Source organism: Chelonia mydas, chromosome 18 (genome assembly GCF_015237465.2).
Source record: "Chelonia mydas isolate rCheMyd1 chromosome 18, rCheMyd1.pri.v2, whole genome shotgun sequence".
NCBI classification, from domain to species: domain Eukaryota; kingdom Metazoa; phylum Chordata; order Testudines; family Cheloniidae; genus Chelonia; species Chelonia mydas.
The window spans coordinates 1,871,139-1,891,796 of NC_051258.2; the positions used below are offsets into that span (position 1 = coordinate 1,871,139).

Sequence of the window (20,658 nt, forward strand, 5' to 3'; positions counted from 1 at the left end):
ATGAAGTGAGCTGTAGCTCACAAAAGCTCATGCTCAAATAAATTGGTTAGTCTCTAAGGTGCCACAAGTCCTCCTTTTCTTTTTGCGAATACAGACTAACACGGCTGTTACTCTGAAACCTGTGACAGACATGGCTCTTAGCCCCTACTAAATAGCATGATGCACACACACCAACATCCTAGGTGGGAAAATATTTACCCTAATAAAAGGAATGTCCGGTAGTCGAAACTTATTGTTTCTCTCCCTTGCAAGTGTGAACTACTCTTGCGAGAGCTGGCGTCGCCCAGACAGACCAGCCCCAATTTGGCATAAGAAAGGAGAAAGAGAATAAAGGAGTACAGAGGTATAAGTAGGGGACCTACAGCACCATGATTTTTGAGTGCTTTTCACTATCTATCTGCTGGTCAGATAAGTGACAGCCTCCCAACGCTTCTGCAGCTAAGAGGGTCCCTAAGCCTTGTCCCTTATTCGTCTTTCCGCGGAATTGAGTGACCGATCCTGGCTTGGCACCGCTGGAATCAAGAGATGCAAGGAGGGTAAGAAGCACCCACACCTGATCTCCTATCTTTAGTGTACACATATTTTGAAATAGAGCTCTCTATACTTTGTTTTTCTTTCTTTGGGATTGTGGCTTCAGTTTTGTAACTTGTTTGTGTGTGTAACATCTCTACATTTAAATAAGTAGGCATTAGCAATTTTGTAACCACATGATTAGAATCTAGTTTAATAAATTTTGGTAACCATTTGTGCATAAGCCTGACTTGTTTCTCTGGTTTACTGTAAAGCAGCCAACACAATTAAAGAACCTCAGCCGTTTTGGCTATAAAGCCTGGCCATTAGGTGAGAGTACTAAGAGCCTAGCGTTGAGTTGTGCCGCCTCCACGGGGCAAACTCTTGGGGCACCTGTCAGTCAATCCTGACTGCCCGCTGCGAAGGAGCTCTGAGCTCTAGCAGTTAAAGTCACGGGTGGTTAGGACCTTGGGGCATCCGTCAGCCTAGCCCGGGCTGCCCGCCGCGAAGGGACAGTGCGTCCTAGCGGTTAAAGTCACGGATGGTATAAAACGGGCATAGCTGGCACCTCACCAAACATCCCTGGCCATCGGCTAACAGGACTTCAGACACCAGGGGTATTTCACCTTTTGGATACCTTGTGGGCCCTTTGCTCTCAGTCCTTCTTGCTTGGCTAAGCCGCAACTAAAGATTGGGGAGGAGGGGGCTTCTAGAGGTGTGTGAAGGGAGCAACCAGAGGCTGGTGGGTGGTTCCAGGGTGTATAACTAAGAGGGAGAGGATGAAAATGGAAGAACTGAAGTTGGCAGGAAAGCTCCTGGCCACCATATATGCTGGGCTGCAGCACAGACTCCTAGGGAGAGTGTCTAGTTGGCAGCCGGTATCAAGTGGAGTGCCCCAAGGGTCGGTCCTGGGGCCGGTTTTGTTCAATATCTTCCTAAATGATCTGGAGGATGGTGTGGATTGCACCCTCAGCAAGTTTGCAGATGACACTAAACTGGGAGGAGAGGTAGATACGCTGGAGGGTAGGGATAGGATACAGAGGGACCTAGACAAATTGGAGGATTGGGCCAAAATACATCTGATGAAGTTCAACAAGGACAAGTGCAGAGCCCTGCAGTTAGGATGGAAGAATCCAATGCACCGCTACAGACTAGGGACTGAATGGCTCGGCAGCAGTTCTGCAGAAAAGGAGCTAGGGGTTACAGTGGACGAGAAGCTGGATATGAGTCAACAGCGTGCCCTTGTTGCCAAGAAGGCCAATGGCATTTTGGGATGTATAAGTAGGGGCATAGTGAGCAGATCGAGGGACGTGATCGTTCCCCTCTATTCGACACTGGTGAGGCCTCATCTGGAGTAGTGTGTCCAGTTTTGGGCCCCACACTACAAGAAGGATGTGGAAAAATTGGAAAGAGTCCAGCAGAGGGCAACAAAAATGATTAGGGGACGGGAACACATGAGTTATGAGGAGAGGCTGAGGGAACTGGGGATGTTTAGTCTACGGAAGAGAAGAATGGGGGGGGGGGGGATTTGATAGCTGCTTTCAGCTTCCTGAAAGGGGGTTCCAAGGAGGATGGATCTAAACCATTCTCAGTGGTAGCAGATGACAAAACAAGGAGTAATGGTCTCAAGTTGCAGTGGGGGAGGTTTAGGTTGGATATTAGGAAAAACTTTTTCACTAGGAGGGTGGTGAAGCACTGGAATGCGTTACCTTGGGAGGTGGTGGAATCTCCTTCCTTTGAGGTTTTTAAGGTCAGGCTTGACAAAGCCCTGGCTGGGATGATTTAGTTGGGGATTGGTCCTGCTTTGAGCAGGGGGTTGGACTAGATGACCTCCTGATGTCCCTTCCAACCCTGATATTCTATGATTCTATGATTCCATGAAAGTCTGGTGCAGATACAGTCACAATGCCATGGCTAGAATGCAGGAAAACTAGCAAGCAGGTATGTTTACACTACCCCACCTCCCCACTGTCTCCAGGATCACTCAGCAAGTCCTCCAGAGGAGCCTAGCTGCATCTAACTTTAGTCTGTTCTGTGCAAAAGATTCCTGATCAAACCACTCCTCTTATTCTATTGCAGTCAAGACACTTTAGGTCACAATTATTTGAAATCTTCACTCGGTCCATATCCAGTGACTCAGTGCACTAGAATGGCTTTTGAGCAGGGCAAGCACTAAGCTCAGTTGAACTTTGCCAGTAAACTACTCACCAAAGGCAACAGGCTTGAACTAGTGAAATATGGCTGATAAAATATGGCTCCATCACCACAAATCCTTTATTCAGTGCTATCTTGGGCTGGCTTATCTCTCATAGCACTGCACTTCATTAATGACAAAACCCTCAAAGCGATTACCTTCCAGTGCACCTTTATTTAATCAAAAACACTTGGTATGTTTAGTCTGGAGAAAAGAAAGCTGGGGGAGGGGGGAAGCAACTGATGACAGCCTTCAAATATGGTAAGGGCTGTTGATAAAGAGGACAGTGATCTGTTGTTCTCCATGTCTACTGAAGATAGGAGAAGAAGTAATGGGCTTAATCTGCAACAAGGGAGATTTAGGTCAGATATTAGGGAAAACTTTTACTTTAAGGACAGGTAAGCTCTGGAACAGGCTTCCAAGGAAAGCTGTGGAATCCCCATCATTGGAGCTTTTTAAGAACAGGTTGGACAAACACATGTCAGGGATGGTCTAGGTTTACTTGGTTCTGCCTCAGTGCAGACGGGTGGATTTGACCACTGGAGGTCCCTTCCAGCCCCACATTTGTAAGATTCTAAGGTCCTGTCCATGACTCCTTTCACATAAGAGGTCCATCTGCTTTAGCAAAAGGCAACCTCCTCGTGACAGACAGTAAATTAACCTAATGCAAACTAGAGACTCTAAGGCAGTAACAAGAGAATATCTGCCATTGCCAGAACGTGTAGCAGGTTTCTAAAGGATCACTTGATTTTTACCAGGGTAGATTTCTGGGCAGACAGTGCTAAACTTTCCTTGGGGACAGACTTTGAATTAGTTTGAAAATTCAATCACTGTTAAACATGTGTGCCTTCATTCTAATTTGAATTTGTCCGGCTTTAACTTCCAACCATTGATTCTTGTTCTGCTTGTGCTTGCTAGATCAAAGTGCCCTTTAGTACCAATACCTGGTATTTCTCCCCAAGAAGGTACTTATATCCTGTAATCAAATCACACCTTGACCTTTCTGAGAAGCTAAACAGATTGAGCTCCTTAAGTCTCTCACTGTAAGGAATTTTCTCCATCCCTGGAATCATCTGTTTGGCCCTTCTCTTCGCCCTCTCCAATTTTATCAATATCCTTTTTAAATTGTGTACTCCAGAACTGGGCACAGTATTCCACCATCAGTCTCACCAATGCCATACATAGAGGTAAAATCACCTCCCTACTCTTACTCCCTACCAAGGATCCTATTAGCCTGTTTTGCCACAATGTTGCACTGGGAGTTTATGTTCGGTTGTTTATCCACTCTGCCCCCTAAATCCTTTCAGAGTCCCTGCTTTCCAGGATCTATGCCATCATGTGCCAGCAATGCCCCTCTGCCATGTACATTGGCCAAACCGGACAGCCTCTAAGCAAAAGAATAAATGGACACAAATCTGACATCAGGAATCATAACATTCAAAAACCGGTAGGAGAACACTTCAACCTCTCTGGCCACTCAGTAAAAGACTTAAGGGTGGAAATTTTGCAACAGAAAAGCTTCAAAAACAGACTCCAACGAGAAACTGCTGAGCTTGAATTAATATGCAAACTAGATACCATTAACCTGGGTTTGAAGAGAGACTGGGAGTGGCTGGGTCATTACACATATTGAATGTATTTCCCCATGTTAAGTATCCTCACACCTTCTTGTCAACTGTCTAAATGGGCCATCTTGATTATCACTACAAAAGTTTTTTTCTCCTGCTGATAATAGCTCATCTTAATTAATTAGCCTCTTACAGTTTGTATGGCAACTTCCACCTTCTCTGTATGTATATATATATATCTTCTTACTATATGTTCCATTCTATGCATCCGATGAAGTGAGCTGTATCTCACGAAAACTTATGCTCTAATAAATTTGTTAGTCTCTAAGGTGCCACAAGTACTCCTGTCCCTCATTCTGTTGGTCTGGCCTGCATCCCTTGGTCCTGATGTATAACTGCATTTGGCTGTATTAAAACATATTTTGTATGAATGGGCCCAGCCTACCAAGTGATCCAGATCACTTTGTGTGGCTGCCCAGTTATTATTATTTACCCCTCCATTGATCTTTGCTGATAAAAAGTTTGTCATTCGCACATTTTATATTTACTTCCAGATCATTGATGAAAATACTAAACAGCATCAGAAACAGAACCATCCATGCAGAACCCCCTAGAAACACCCCCTATTTGATAACTATTTCCCATGGTCGACTGCCTTTGGGATCTATCAGTTACCTGTTCTTAGTCTAACATGTCCTTCACTGATATTGTCTAGTGCTAATTTGTGGGAGGTCTGAATTCAGAATCAGAATTGTGAGCATTGCCCCAGAGTTACACTTACCCAGTCAGGGAGTGGAATCCTAGTACATGACACCTATGTGTCCAGTCAAGACTGCTCGGTTTTGAATACTTGCAACGTGTGGTTTGGAAGCACTGTACAGGTCGAGAATTAGTGTTTGGGGAGTCGTTTTGAACTGATGATCAGTGTCAATGTCGTTCTGTCTGCAGCCAGTTTAAAGTCAGAAATAGAGGCTTGAGACCCTGTCTGCTTCAGCTCTGCCTGGGCTGTGGTGTCCCTCTTTCCATTGCTTGTGAGGCCATGTGGTGAACTACACAGGCTCCAGGAAAAGATGTACAAGGCAGCAGCAGAGAAGTGAGCCCACAGATCTGAAATGGAACTGGAATGGGAGTAGCTGAGAGCCCTGTTAGTAGAGCTGTGATAACTGGGCCTACAAATTAACTCTAATTGTGAGCTCAACTGTAAAAAGTATGTGCAAGTTCCTAAAATGTCATGATAACCGATAACAACAAATGTTGATGGGAGAAGACGCGAAAGGGAGACAGACGGAATTAGTCCAAACAAAAAGGCCGACTAGTATATCTCAAGGACTGTGTTAAGACCATGCCTGGTAAACAAGAAAATGTTATCCGGAAATTAATGAACCAAAATTGGTGAGTCGGATTTTAGGCCCAACTGGTGGACAAAATAATGAGGGGATGGGCTATTCCACCCACCACTCCCTTTTTGGGTCCTAAAAGAAAGAGATTTGGTGGGGAGAGGGAAATACGGAAGAACAGACAGTCTGCTGAAGCAAGCTTTGCCATTACGGCTGGCACCCCACCACCTCCATGGACCCTGGTCCTTCTTTGATTCAATCAAGAGGGATTGTCCTGCCCAGACAGGGCCAGAGAGAGGCACCCAGATACCTCCACCTCTACCAGCTGAATCCCAGCCACCACCTGAGATGAAATGGGATCGGACTTTAGCAGCAAACCAGCCCCGCCCACCTCAGCTAACTTCTCTTCTCCCCAAAGACAGTTATCCCCAGCTTTGCTACCATCTCGGAGACTGTCAGACAAGGCGGTTTTCCTTCTAAAATTCTCCAGATAAAGGGAAAGGGAACAATGGATGTTGTTAAAATGAAAACCTTATTTAATACTTTATATTTCAGATGCTTTAACTGTTTTTCCTTCATCTCTATATCTTTTTCTAAAAGGTTAACAAATGTTTAATTTTGTTTGCCGTGGTACCAAGCAGGCTGAGGTCTCTTTCTACCAAACCCTGAACCCTGTTTAACACTGTCTAATGTTGGACAGTCACCTGATTATGTTAACATCTTTGGGCCCCTATATTCCATCTAAATGAATGCAGCAGTGGCTCTGTGACTGGTGGGTCATATGTGTGTGTTGTGGGGGGAGCTCGTGACTGAGCAGGGCTCTGAGGCCACCGAGAAGACCTCGGGCAGTCATTATACTCCGTTATGGATGGGATAAACTCCTTCTAATGATGTGAAAAGTAACATGAGTCTTGGCCTTAACCCACATGTGATGGTTTGGATAAACTCCTTCTAATGATGTGAAAAGTAACATGAGTCTTGGCCTTAACCCACATGTGATGGTTTGGATCAGATGCAGGAGAACCAGACAAATACAATTTTCAGGGTAATTCTACCCTGATTACAGCCGAGGAATCTCATGAGAAGGGACTGATCAAAATCTCACCTCCCGGTCACATCCACAACCCTTTGAGGCTCCCCCAGCACCAGGTGTGTTGTTAGAACACTGAGCACAGGGAGTGGTGGAGAGAATAACTTTGCTGTTTGAAACTTCAGGACACCTGCAGGAACCCTGTCTGTCTGGGGCCTCCTTAGCAAAGCAGGAGGCTTGTAAGCATGGGCGGCGGGTGAACCTCCCCTTTGGAGAGGTTAGCTCCCGCCCCTTCCACTGGAGGCCCTGCCCACTGCAGCTCCGAGGGGACCCCCCCCCCCCCCACCATGGCTGGAGGAACCCCTGTCAGTTTCAGGGGAGAGGGGGAGTGAGGGTGGGGCTTCAGGATGGAGCATGGGTGAGGCCACGGTCTGGGTTAGGGGAGGCTTAGCCGCCCCTGGCCTACGATACCCACCGCCCATACTCGCGAGGTATAAAACTCACTCTCAGAAGAGCTACACTTAGGCAGAGACTAAGCTCATGGTCTAATGATTAATTTTCCAAGAGAAAACACTCGTTGAAAGCTTTGCCACATTAAATCCGGTAGAAACAGCTCCTGCAAACAAACATTCTCTCCTCACACCTAGAAGCTTCGTTCCCCTTCTAGTCTTCAGGCTTAACCCAGCTGAGAATGAAGCTGCGTTCGTGCCATATACATCAGTAATCGCAGAGCTGGGGCCTTCTGGCTATTGTCAAACTGCCTGCAGAAGAGCAAGGGGCAGCTGTAGCTTTCTACTCTGAAAGGGAGAGGGAATATCAAACACAGCAAAGGTCTGAGGCAGCTAGAAGTGGAGGTCGGGAGAGTAACATTATCTCAGACCTATCTCAGCTTCCCATGCAGGAAGCTCCATCGCACCAAACTGTGCTCTTCAAGCACGCTTAGGTGGCAGGTCATTGTTAGAGGGTTCTGTGACGGGGCTTACCGCTATCACCTGCAAGGCAAGGGAAAGAACCCCAATTTGTCATGCTCTGCACCTGGGCAGGGGTGGTTAACCAGTTGTCTCCTGGCCAGAGGAGGTGGAGCTGGGCCTTGTAAGTGGACCAAGGGAGCTCAGAGGAGACAGGTCTCTGCTGGAGAGAAGCCCCAGGATTAGGTTTAACAGACAGGAAACAACGGGTGCAGGTCTGGCCCCTGCAGGGGAGCCCTGAGGCAGGGCCAACAAGGGATCTGCAGTGGAGTCTGAACAGGGTGGAAGGGTTCTGAGTCTGAAGATTTGTTTGGACTTTCATTTGGACTTGTTCCCCTTACGCTGGAGCGGTTTTGACTTTCATATGATTTGGCCGGTGGGCCAAACCAGAGTACCCAGAGGAGGAGCCAGGAGAAGATGAAGGCTTGGAAAGGCCATTGCAGGGCTGAGGGGAAGCTCAGTAGGGTGCACCACAGACAAGGCCCCAGGAGACCAGAGAGGAGGCGAGGGTGCACCACTGCGGATTCAAATCACTGCCAGGAAGAGGGAAGAGTGCTGCTAGGAGCTGGAAGGGGCTTGTGAGATCTCCCTAGATGCTGGCCGGGGTGCGCGCTCCCCAGAGAGCTTGGTTTCTAACATGCTCCTCACAGCACACAGGACCAGACCTCAGCAGCCCCTCAGGAACCCTCCTGTAAGGCCTTAATCTAGCCCAAACATCTAGGCTTTAGCGTCCAGGTTTCCCCTAAAAGCCAGCATGCGTTTCCTAGGCTGCCCCTCTGCTATGCCCCAATCAGCTCTGGAGAACAACTTGCTTTTGGGTGTGCTCTAGCCAGCGTTAGTAACTCACACGTCGCCCTTGGCTGTGACTGGGCGCTTCAGGATCCTTTCTGGTGGCAGCCACTTGATGGGCACCTCAGCTGCTTTCCTAGATGGCAGCATGCCCCTGCAGTAGACCTCTCCCGCCAGCCCCAGGCCGCAGAGCCGAACTGTCATATCCTGGTGGATCAGGACATTTCGAGCTGCTACGTCGCCATGGATCAGCTTCTGGCTCGCTGTCAGATATTCCTGAAATGAGAAGAGCCACATTCACATTTGCAAAGGAGACTTTGGGACTGCATGAGTAGCAAGTGGTCTGCCACCCCTGGTCTCAGCAGCCACAGAGTTAACTACTGCAACTGTGCTCTCCCAAATGGAGATCCTGCCTGTAATCTAGAATGGCTGAGAGGTTAAGGTGTTGGCCTACCCACGGGCATGTCTGTGTAAATTCCAGTCCCCTTTCTGGCAGCATTACTTAGCTGAATCCTACATTTGCCTTGTAGGGAAGGGGCCATAACGCTCCAAGAGATTCCTTCTGTTCCCAGTATGATCTATGTGCTCTCCCAGCTGGGAAGTGAGCTCAGGAACTTCCTGTAGGATCAGCTAAATAAGGCAACAGCTGTGGCGAGGTTTTGCCCATTGATTGTCCTCCAGGACTGAGATCACCGCAGCAGCAAGCCATGCTTTATTCTCTAAAGATTAATGAATTGACCTTGAAATAAACAAACCAGTGTATTAGACCCACTCTCCTCCACCAAATACACAACACTTACCAGTCCGCGTGCAATTTGGATTGCCATGGTGAACACGCTCTTCTCTGTCAGCTCATAAACATGTCCCTTATCGGGTAAGTCCCCCTACCAAGTCAAAAGAGGAAGAGACAGTTCACTCAGGCAGCCTCCGCCTCCCCACAAACACTGCCATGTTCCATGACATCTTCCACTTGGGATCGCAATAATTACGTCCTAATCCAATTGAAACTGCGGACAAGATGGGGAAGACTAAAGATCAGGACCCTCTCAGTTTTAGACTCCCCCCTCTCCTGGCCAAATTTGAGTGTCAGAATTCCAGGTGGGTAGCCCACCAGCCTGGGAAGCATCACACCAGAGTTTGACTGAGGCTGTCACCTCAGAGCACAATTTATTGGTTAACCAGAAAACAGGCAAAATACCTAAATACAATAATTCCTCTGGTTATAGTTCCTAGTTGGGTATTAATAGTGATTTCTTTACAAAATAGAGCCATTTGGGTTCGAAGGCAGTTGGGACCTCGAGTAAGTCGTCTAGTTCAGGGGCGGGCAAACTTTTTGGCCTGAGGGCCACATGGGGTTTCGGAAATTGTATGGAGGGCTGGTTAGGGGAAGGGGGCCTCTTCTCGCCCTCTTCTCGCCCCCTGACAGCCCGCCCCCGGGACTCCTGCCCCTCCAACCCCCCTGTTCCCTGACGGCCCCCCTGGGACCCCTGCCCCATCCAACCACCCCTTCTCTCTGTCCCCTGACTGCCCCCCCGCCGCCCCATCCAATCCCCCCTTTCCTTCTTGACTCCCCCACTGGGACCCCTGCCCCTTCCAACCCCCCCCCCCCCTTCTTGACTGCCCCCTGGGACCCCTGCCTCCATTCAACCCCCCTGTTCCCCGCCCTCTGACCACCTTGACCCCTATCCACCCCCCCACCCCGAACTCCCCTGCCCTCTAGCCAACCCGCCCTTCTCCTGCCCCCTCACCGCGCAGCACAGAGCCCAGGTCAGGCCGGGCTCTGCAGCTGCACTGCCCCAGGAGCTCGCAGCCCCCCCGCCCGGAGCATCGCACCAGCAGCGCAGTGAGCTGAGGCTGTGGGGGAGGGGGACAGCGGGGGAGGGGCCGGGGGACAGCCTCCCAGGCCAGGGGCTCAGGGGCCGGGCAGGAGGGTCCCGCGGGCCAGATGTGGCCCATAGGCCGTAGTTTGCCCACCTTTGGTCTAGTTCCTACTCTCTGCTTTGTGGTAGGACTAGGAGAGATTTGATTATTCCTAAAGAGTTCCCAATATCTATGGTATCTTAGGTCTCGCTAGGGCACCAGTCACCACATAGTATTTAGGAATAATCACATCTAGTCTTGAGTATGTTTAACATGAATTCCTATCTCCTGTAAAGCACATTTATAGCTGTAACTATGGTAAAAATCGTGTCTTATGCTCTGTAGAATTTTAGTGATATCTGCTCACTTTACTGACACAATTAAGTTGTTATTCATTTTCACACTGCAGTTATTTGAAAGAGACCTGGATTCTATTTGATCTCATGTATGAACAGAACTGTCAGCTAAACCCTGACAGCAGAAGCTTTCTTACTGGTGATCGTGCAGAGGCAGAAAGCACAAGGCATTCAGAAACTGGTGATGAGGTGGAATAAGAATCCACAAAGCAAAAATGGGATTTGAAATCCCAGTTGGAATTTGTGGTGCTGGCAGCTAGCATGAGTCCTGACTTACGCTGTAAAGTGAGCAAGTTCCACTCAGAAGCAGAGAGAATAAATGAGCCCTCACATTGTCAGATTTACAGGCTGTTCTCAGAGTACAGCTGCAGAGTCGCCAACTCCAAGTGTTCAAAAATCATGAGATTAAAAAATTGTTTTCTCCTTCCCCTTCTGGTGTCAGAGCCTGTAGGTCACACGAGTTGCATTTTCCCACTTTTCTCTACACCAAGCGGGCTAAAGACGCACTTTAAAAAAAACGAAAGCGAGCTTCTCATGGAATAACAGGACTCCAGGTCAGGTCAGATTCCCACAGATCAGATTGGCAGGGGACTTGGGGGTTTTCACCTTCCTCTGCAGCATGGAGCATGGGTCGCCTGCAGGAATCATCAGGGCAAATCTCACATATCAATCCCGGGGCCTCAAGCACTGGTGTCACCTCAGACTACCGTTCTCTGCCTCACAAGTTTGGTCTCCAGGACTGAAATTCTTTAGTCTAACTAACGTCTTTGGGCTCAACACAGGGGTAACTGGGTGAAATGCAATGGCCTGGGCTATCCATGAGGTCAGACTAGGTGATCCAATGATCCCTTCTGGACTTGAACTCTATCAAATTGGGACTTTCACACAAACTTCAGATATCATGAGACTTTCCAACTCTCCTGACTTTATCCCAACACAGCTTGGAGTGCATTTGCTAAAGTCAAATGTTTTCCCATTTCTGCTTGGAGAATTACATTAAACCTAAAAAGGCCGCAATGCAGAGAGAAGTGGAAGGGGGCTGAGGGTGGCGCAGTGCTTGGCATTCCCCCATTACAGCTTGCCCACGTCAAAACCAAACAGCTCCTCTCACCTGACGAGCTTGCCAAAGGAAGTGCAGTAAATTTCCTAGGCTCATGGCCTCCAGGATGAGGCAGAGGGGCACAGCTTGGCTCTGACACCACAGGACCTTCACCAGGCTGTCATGTTTACAGATCTTGATGTGAAACTTCATCATTTCTATAAAATCCTTCATTTCCTGAGGGCTGGTGGCCACTGATGGAAAGGAACCAAAAGCAACGTTAATACCAAGCATGGGCACCAAGAGGAGGAAAGCTAATGGCCTACAAGAAAGGGGACTAACCCTTGAGGAGCAAAATGGGGCTCAACAGGGACTAGATACGGGTTGGATTTGCAGCACAGAGCCAGGTTTGCTACATGAGCCTTGGTCTATCACATGCCCTGTTTAGATCCATGATTTTGGTTCTCCCCATTCTAGTGATATCAGGATTATCTGCTCTTGATTTGGACAAGGTGTGTTGGCTGTGGCCCAGAACTAGAGCACAATAGCCAGGCTACAGAAAGAATGTACCAACACGAATCTATTGCTTTTACAGTCAAAGGTCTCCTAACCAACAGCTCATTGGGCTGCCATGGCTAAGACACAAAAGGTTCATAGCCAACAGTACCCGAGGATGTGAAACAGCCAACCACCTTGGGCTACCCTGACCCAGCAGAGCAGCTACCCATGCTGTAGCTGGGTGAACTGGAAGCAGGCTTTCAGTGGGAGATCAACCAAACTTGAACCCACACCCGTCTAGATTGTAGTTGAGCACTTTAACCACTCAGCCACTGCACCTAACCTCTCACCCGCCTTACCTTTAAATAGTAACAGAGTTTATCCCACAACAAACTGGAGGGGCTGATTTTCAAACTGTAGACAGCCAGGCTGGTGGACAAGAATGCCCCTTACTGTGCACACAGTTACCCACTGTGCCCCCTGCCTCCGGCTCAGTCATCTGCAGTGACTCAACCAGGGACCTCTGGCTCTAAAAGCATGTCTACTCTTTGAGCCATCGGAGCTGATACAGGCATCTTGGGGCCGTAGTGGACTCAAACATTTTACCTGTCCAGCCACTAGAGGGAGACAAAGACCTTTACTGGGTTAAAAGGGGTCACGTGTGTGCAAATTGGAATAATTGCACTTGTACACATGCATTTTTGTAGGCCTCTGTTTATGAATGTTTTGCCCTGAAAGTCTCCGGCTTCCGTCATGCACGCAATAGGAGCTGCATTGCCTGAGCCTTTCCCCTGCACCATCAGATTGTCGCTGCTGCTGTTGGGGGTCTCCAAAGAATCCTGGAGCTAGAGACACTGAGGGAGGAATTTCTAAAGCTGCTTAGGGTTCCCTGGTCACATGCTCTTATTTAATAAGTGGTGTCTGTCCCACTGGTGAGTGTGTGGTACAGGACCCCCTCTCCTCTCCCCGTGGTGCCTGAGTCACAGAGGACCCGAGTCTGTTGCAGCCCCCCGCAAGAGGTTTCACTCAAGGTGTAGGTTTCAGAGTAACAGCCGTGTTAGTCTGTATTCGCAAAAAGAACAGGAGGACTTGTGGCACCTTAGAGACTAACCAATTTATTTGAGCATAAGCTTTCGTGAGCTACAGCTCACTTCATCGGATGCCGTAGCTCATGCATTTGCTCTGGAGGTCCCTGGTTCAAGCCCTGTTATGTTGGCCAAGTTGGCCACTGTGACATTTACTTAGATGGCTAAAGTATAATTCTAGCTAATGCCTGCTACTTTCCTTTTAGACCCGTCTCCTGTTCTAGGCATCCCATCTGGGCTATCACGCACCAGACAGCCCAGACCTGGCAGTGAGAGAAAGCTCCTCTCCCCAACTTGCTCACCTGGTAGTTTCCTCAGAATCACAAACAGTGAAGGCCCCAAAGAGCCTGTTTGGATGAGGGTGGCCCGGGAAATCTGTCCATATCGCCCCATGCACAAAAACTCCTCCTCCTGGGTGTGCCAGTCCTTAGGCAGCTCCCACTTTGCGAGGGGGGAATCCTTAAACTCCAGTGTTCTCTCTGCTGAAGTGGCTGTGGGTAGAGAGTCATATTCCTTCCCATCTTGCCCTGGAACATCATCTGCCAAGAAAGAATCAGCATACGTGGGAACACGGTAAGAGACATCAGCCAGCACTGAGGGCAGGGAGCCTGGGTTCTATTCCCAGCTCCAGCACACACTCACTGTGTAACTTCAGACATAGCACATCTAGCCTGGGTACTTGTCATTACCAAAGTATCTGAGCACCTCACCTTCTTCAGTGTGTATATTCACACCCTCCCCCAAGGCAGGCAGGACTAGTGTTGCTAGTGTACACATGGGATCTGAGACCCAGAGAGACTTTGCCAAAGTCCCACGTGGAGTCTGCAGTAGAGCAGGGAGTTGAACCCAGCTCTCCAAAGGGCAAAACGAGCATCCTAACCACTAGGCCACCATTCCTTTCCATACTTACCCCCAGTGACAGGAGGAGGAAGCTATTGCCCCGTCTCACACAGGGATTGTGTTATTGTTGGTAAAGCACTCCGAGGCTCTCCAGTGGAAGGTGGTGGGCAGACGCAAAGCCCTGTCTTCAAAGGAACGGTGCTGTTATAACCCTATAAAGGCTGGCAACAGAGATTCCTTGGCAGTGACCTCTGGGATCCACTCCCTGCTGAAATACGACCAGAAGGAATGTGGCAGCTCTTAGACATGCCTCTTTGCCCAGCTGGATTAAGCTGCTTAAATCCTGCTTCCCAAGCTGACTAGTTCTGCTGCATGGAGTCTGGTTTCTAGACCTTAGAGTTTGAATTTAAGTCTTTTAAGGTGACAGGATACCGTGGTGGTGGGCACCAAATACAGGACTGCAACTATAGAGCTCGGTGAAATTGTTCTGGCCAATTGTAGATGTGATGCCGTACGGAATATGGGTGACCACTTATAATACGATTGACACCAATATGACAAAATTGCATTGACTCTTACAATGTATGCCATGTAAGCCGTGATGAGCTGCCAAAATCTTAACAATGGGTTCCCTCCTCACCCCACGACAGGGTCGTTGCCCACCCCCGCCCCCCGGGACTCCTGCCCCATCCAACCCCCATGGCGTTCCTTGATGCCCCCGCCCCAGGACCCCTGCCTCGTCCACCCCCCTCCCCTGTCCCAACTGTCCCAAGAACAAGGCAGGAGGGTCTCATGGGCCACCGTAGTGGATGCCCACCCCTAAGAGCCAGAGGCACCTGCCGGGGGGCGAGGTGGGGAGTCCTGGAGGTGCTTACCTGGGGCAGCTCCCAGGAAGCATCCGGCAGGTCCCTCTGGCTCCTAGGGGCGGGGGAGCGTAGCGAGCAGGGGGAGCGGCCGCTCCCCCCACTGATCACATCGAAAGTGGCACCTTAGGCGCCGACTCCCTGGGTGCTCCGGGGCTGGAGCACCCACGGGGAAAGTTCGGTGGATGCAGAGCCCCCACCGGCAGCTCCCTACCCCACGCCCGGCCCCAGATCACCTCCACTCGGCCTCCTCCGCTGAGCATGCCGCCCCACTCTGCTTCTCCGCCCCCTCCCCGCCCCGGCTTCCCGTGAATCAGCTGTTCGGCGGGAAGCCTGGGAGGGCCGAGAAGCAGGCGGCGGCTTCGCGCTCAGGCCCAGGGAGGTGGAGGCGAGCTGGGGCAGGGAGCGGTTCCCCTGCACCGCCCCCCCGGGTTACCTGCTACGGCGCGGGTGGCTCTCCTCGCGCCCCCCTCCTCCCCCCCCCGCCCCAGCTCCCCTCTGCCTCCCTGGGCCTGAGCGGGAAGCCGCAGCCTCCTTCTCAGCCCGCCCCGGCTTCCCGCGCAAACAGCTGACTCGCGGGAAGCCGGGGGGGTGGAGAAGCAGGGCGGGGCGGCGCGTTCAGGGGAGGAGGCGGAGGCGGAGATGAGCGGGGGCCGGGCGCGGGGTGGGGAGCTGCCGGTGGGGGCTCTGCACCCACCAAATTTTCCCTTGGATGCTCCAGGGCTGGAGCAGCCATGGAGTCGGCGCCTAAGGCGCCACTTTTGGCCGGTTAAATTTAGAAGCCCTTTTAGAACCGGTTCTCCCTCGCGGAACAACCGGTTCTAAAAGGGCTTCTAAATTTAACAACCGGTTCTAGTGAACCAGTGCGAACTGGGTCCAGCTCATCACTGCATGTAAGGTATTAGTGGGAAAGTTATGACTGGCTAAATATGATAATCACGTTTATATGTATGTATCCTCTTTGTCCTGTGAGTTATAGATGTGTGGTATATTTGTATATCAAACTTGTGCTGTGTTTCTGGGTGACACCCTGTAATGATGCTGGTTCTGGTGGGGCCCAACTGAGAGTCAGGACAAATTGCTTCAAGCAGGGCAGTGACAGCCCAAGGCTGGGGTTTTCCACCTCTAAGGCAAACCAAACCAGCCAAATGGAGCAGACTTTGGTCTCATCCCACTAGCTAACCACAAGTCACACGAGCAATTCCCGTAGACACTCCAATTTCCCAGTATCTCCACCAGTGCCCCTCGTTATGGGGACAAATGGTTATGAAAACCAATACCCCAGTAAAAGAAAAAAGGTTCTCTCGATCCCAAAGGACCAAGCCCCAGACCCAGGTCAAGTCAGATCTTACCCACAAATCACGCTGCTGCCAATCCTTTAGAATCTAAAATCTAAAGGTTTATTCATAAAAGGAAAAGGACAGAGACGAGAGCTGGAATGGGTTCAATGGAATCGATGACACACAGTCATGGCCAAGTTCTTGGTTCAGGCTTGCAGCAGTGATAGAACAAACTGCAGGTTCAAATCAAGTCTCTGGAGAACATCCCCAGCTGGGAGGGGTCGTTCAGTCCTTCGTTCAAAGCTTCAGTGTAGCAAAGTCCCTCCAGAGGAAGGAAGCAGGATTGAAGACCAGATGGAGGAGCTGCAGCAGCTTTTTATAGTCTCTTGCCATGTGGTCTCTGTCTTTCTTTGTCCCAAAGACACGCTGCCCATCCCATGGCAAGGAAACACCTCAGAGTTCTGTCCCTAGGCAGGTCCCTGCACACCTTGCTGAGTCCCAAGGCGTGTCTGCCTTCTCTCAATGGGTCACTTGTATCGCTGATGGTCCTTATGGGCCATCAAGCAGGCTAGGCAGAGCTGACACCAACTTGTCTGGGGTGTCACCCAGAAGCACAGCATAAGTTTGAACTACAGACAGTACAGAGCCAATATTCATAACTTCAACTACAAAAATGATACACATACACAGATAGCATAATCCTAACCAGCAAACCATAACCTCATCTTAGACACCTTATTTGACCCCCTTTATACAAGATTTGGGGCCACTACAGGACCTTGGTTGCAACAATGATCTATACGGTCCCAGCTTATGTCAATAACGTCACACACCCCCAGACAGATTGGCATCAGCACTATCCAGCCTTCTTGATGGCCTGCTTGATGGCAATCAGCTGTACAATGAACCTATTGAGAGAAGCCAGGGGCTACAACTATGAGTCAGCAGGACAAGTAGGGACATGCCTGTGGACAGGGGACTCCAAGTGTTTTTCCAGGCCCATGTGTTGTGAGCTTGTGTTTGGGACAGAGAATGTACAAGCCACATGACATGGACAGAAAAGGCAGCTGCACCATCTCCATTTTGTCTTCAATCCGGCTTCTTACCTCTGGAGCAACTTCTCTACAAACTGAAGCTTTGAAAAAAGGACTGAATGACCCATCCAAGCTTTGGATGTGTTCCAGAGGGACTCTACAAGCCAGCAAACTCACCAATGCTGCTAAGAGCCTGATATATGGACTCTGAAGTCTTATGTACGTATCTGATGGCTTTGACCATTTAACAACTCTCTTCTTGTTATTTTCTAATAAACCTTTAGTTTTAGTTACTAAAGGACTGGCTGGCAGCATGGTATTTTGGATCCCTTTGGGGATTTCTGTCCCTTTGACAGAACAAGGAGTAGTGGTCTCAAGTTGCAGTGGGGGAGGTTTAGGTTGGATATTAGGAAAAACTTTTTACTAGGAGGGTGGTGAAGCACTGGAATGCGTTACCTTGGGAGGTGGTGGAATCTCCTTCCTTTGAGGTTTTTAAGGTCAGGCTTGACAAAGCCCTGGCTGGGATGATTTAGTTGGGGATTGGTCCTGCTTTGAGCAGGGGGTTGGACTAGATGACCTCCTGAGGTCCCTTCCAACCCTGATATTCTACAATTCTATGATCAGAAGAACATTTTGTATAGTGAGCAGAGTTTTAAATAACTCCTCATCTTACTGGACCTAGTCAGAGAACTGGAATGCAATAAAGAGGGCTGGGTGATTTATTTATTTTTTTGTTTAGCTTCTTGATAACCAATGTGGGGAATCAGGAACACAGTTTGTGCTTGGTTGGTGAATCTAACTACAGTGTTAACTTCCAGTTCTGGGAGAATCTGCTCTCCCTTTGCAGTCTGCCTTGCCCTCGGCATTTTCAGTGTGGGCTGCCCTAGGCACCTCGGGTCACAGTAGATTTATTGAAAAATGCATTTTTGAGGCACCAAAACTACTCACCAATCTAGGTCAAATTGTTTAGGCCAATCCCCTCCCTCCAACTCTGAAAATGTTTTTGGGGGAAATGTCACAATGTTTGATTTTGATATTTTCTAAACGAATGGTTTTGACATTTTCTTTTGAAAATGCAAACAAATTCTTTTGTAAATATAATTTTCAAATCGACATTCAAAATGTTTTGTTTGACCTGAAAATATTTTTGGGGGGTTTTCACTTTGGCAAGGGGAAAAAACCCACAATTTTTGTTTCGAACAAACCATTTTTTCCCCGGGGTTTTCAGGTTGGCCACTGAACTGAAAAAATCAACTAACCACTCAACTATATTGGCTATTAACTAATGATGCAATGTAGTATTACCATCCCCTTTGCATACCATCTGCATATGATCGCAATATCTGTTCTTCAAATAATTTGTTTGCTTTTGGTTGGTGTTTGTTAACATGGCAACAAACCCCTGGGACAATAACAGACATAAATAAAATTACTACTTCAATCTGGGAGATTTCCTGGTACCTCGATAGCCCTCAGCGCCACAGGACAGAGAGAGGTGTAGAGGAGGTGGAATGGCTCTGGGCCTTGCTTCAGTTCTTTGTATTTCTCTTTCTTTTCCCCTTACGTTTGTGATTTAGCGAAAAGGGCTCTGTAATGCTGTTCTCGTGGGCTGTGCCTGGTGAGGTATGAAATGTGATGATAATGCAACCCTTAGTTGGAGGGAGGAAGGGACATGCTAAAACGCCAGGCTGTCTCCAGTGCTGTATTTTCATGGACGTTCTTTCAGCTGGTGCTCAGCAGGGTTGGGCTGTAGGCTGATTTCTGTCTACAAGAGGGGCTGACACACATGACCTTCAGTGGAAATGTTCAACCCTGGCAGGACTGACGAGCTCCCTCCAGGCTGGCTGCTACAGGATCCAGATCCTCTCTGCTTGGACTGTATGTTGCCACTGCAGAGGCTCCAGGGCCGGCGCTGCCAAGAGAGCTGTCCCCAGAAATGATTGTGGCCTGGAACTAAATCAGTCTTGGTGCCACACAAGAGCTCTTTGAGGGGAGGGCTGAGATCCCTGCTGCCATGGCATCTCCTTGACCGACGCAACAGAAACCGGGCTGAATCTCTAAAGTCTAGCAGAATCTTTGCTTCCTGTTTCAGTGCGCTACACAGGCTGAACCTCTGCAACTGAACAGGACTGTAACCTGGGGGAAATTCCTCTATTGCTCAGCTTACACCCTCAATGACTGGCTGACTTTGACCAATCTCTAACCAGCAGGAAGTGTGACATAATGGTCAGAAAAGAGGGCTCGGACTCACAACTCCTGCGTGCACTGATCATCTTGACCTACTTCTCAGAGGGGTTGTGCAGCTGAATTACACAGCAGCAGCCACTCCAAAGTTTTGGCTGAGATTTACAGGCACCATTGTGCACACCCCCTTTTCACTCCTTTCCACGTCCCATCCTGGGTGCGGGCCATGTGTGCAGCTGGCAGCGTTCTGTCGCTTCGGGAGGGGATCCAGACAAGCCATTTGGGAGCTGTGAGGCTCATTAGGGCTTGAAAACTCTCCTAACTCGGACTCACCTAGGAAGCTTTGCTGACATGCTCACTGGAGGATCTTGGCGAGATCCAGGGGCTGGGGCTGGAGATGGGCAAAGGCCTGTTTGGGGAGTGAGACCCAAAGCTGCAGAGCTCGCGTCCTTACCTTCCAGCAAGACGATGGGTTCCCTCTCAGCATCCCGCCCCCTCCGACACATCTTCCAGACAATGGCTGCCACCACCAGCAACGTGGAGGAGGCCAGGAGGGAGGGGATAACAACCACTGCGTGCCACATCCCATTTTCATCTGCAACAAAGAACCGGGGGAGATGCTAGAGATGACCCTCTCGGCGCTGGCAAGGAGCCCTTGGCAGCTCCCAGTCAGTCCCGAGGAGCTAGGTGCAATGGCCGATGGTACAAAGGCTGGGCAAGGAGTCGGACCCTATGGCCCAGCACATCCCTGCTTGGCCTCTAAGGAGATGCCATTGGCTTGAGTCTGATTGCCACAGGCACCCTGATAAGATGGAGACAGAGAGGCCGTCAGGCCCTGTCTCACCCTTCTCTTCGGGAGCCAGGGCTGCTCCACAGATTCTCAGGGCCTCACAGTGCATCCCATGAACGGGACCTCGGGGCCCGTCTGCACTGGAGCTGGAGGTGCACAGCCACACATGGGACCGTACGTACTCAGGGCTGCTCAACCATCCCACCACACAGGCAGCTGCAGCTATGCTGCTATTTTTAGTGACTAGCTTCACCACAGCTAGCGTGGGTATGTGCTTGTCACCCCTGCCTTAGAGGAAAGTTGTTTTGGGGGGAAATGCCCCTCCATTCCAGTGGAAGAGCTGTGTTCCCTTGTGGGGTATCTGTCTCTTACAAACGTATCCTTTTACACCCCTGCCTGCCCCATTCCCCTGGAGCAGGCGGATCATGGCAAG

The 20,658-nt window shown here is 49.7% G+C and overlaps 1 protein-coding gene across 1 annotated transcript; it reads right to left on the reverse strand.

Moving 5' to 3' along the window:
* Positions 1 to 8,450: 8,450 nt before the first annotated feature.
* LOC119563968 (tyrosine-protein kinase STYK1-like) lies at positions 8,451 to 20,334 on the reverse strand. The gene is made up of 6 exons (XM_037881496.1): positions 20,280 to 20,334; positions 19,890 to 20,030; positions 13,537 to 13,773; positions 11,724 to 11,905; positions 9,197 to 9,280; positions 8,451 to 8,672 (listed from the first exon to the last, which is right to left on the reverse strand). Exons 1-6 carry the CDS (start codon positions 20,332 to 20,334, stop codon positions 8,451 to 8,453), a joined length of 921 nt encoding a protein of 306 aa, XP_037737424.1.
* Between the last annotated feature and the right edge of the window lie 324 nt (positions 20,335 to 20,658).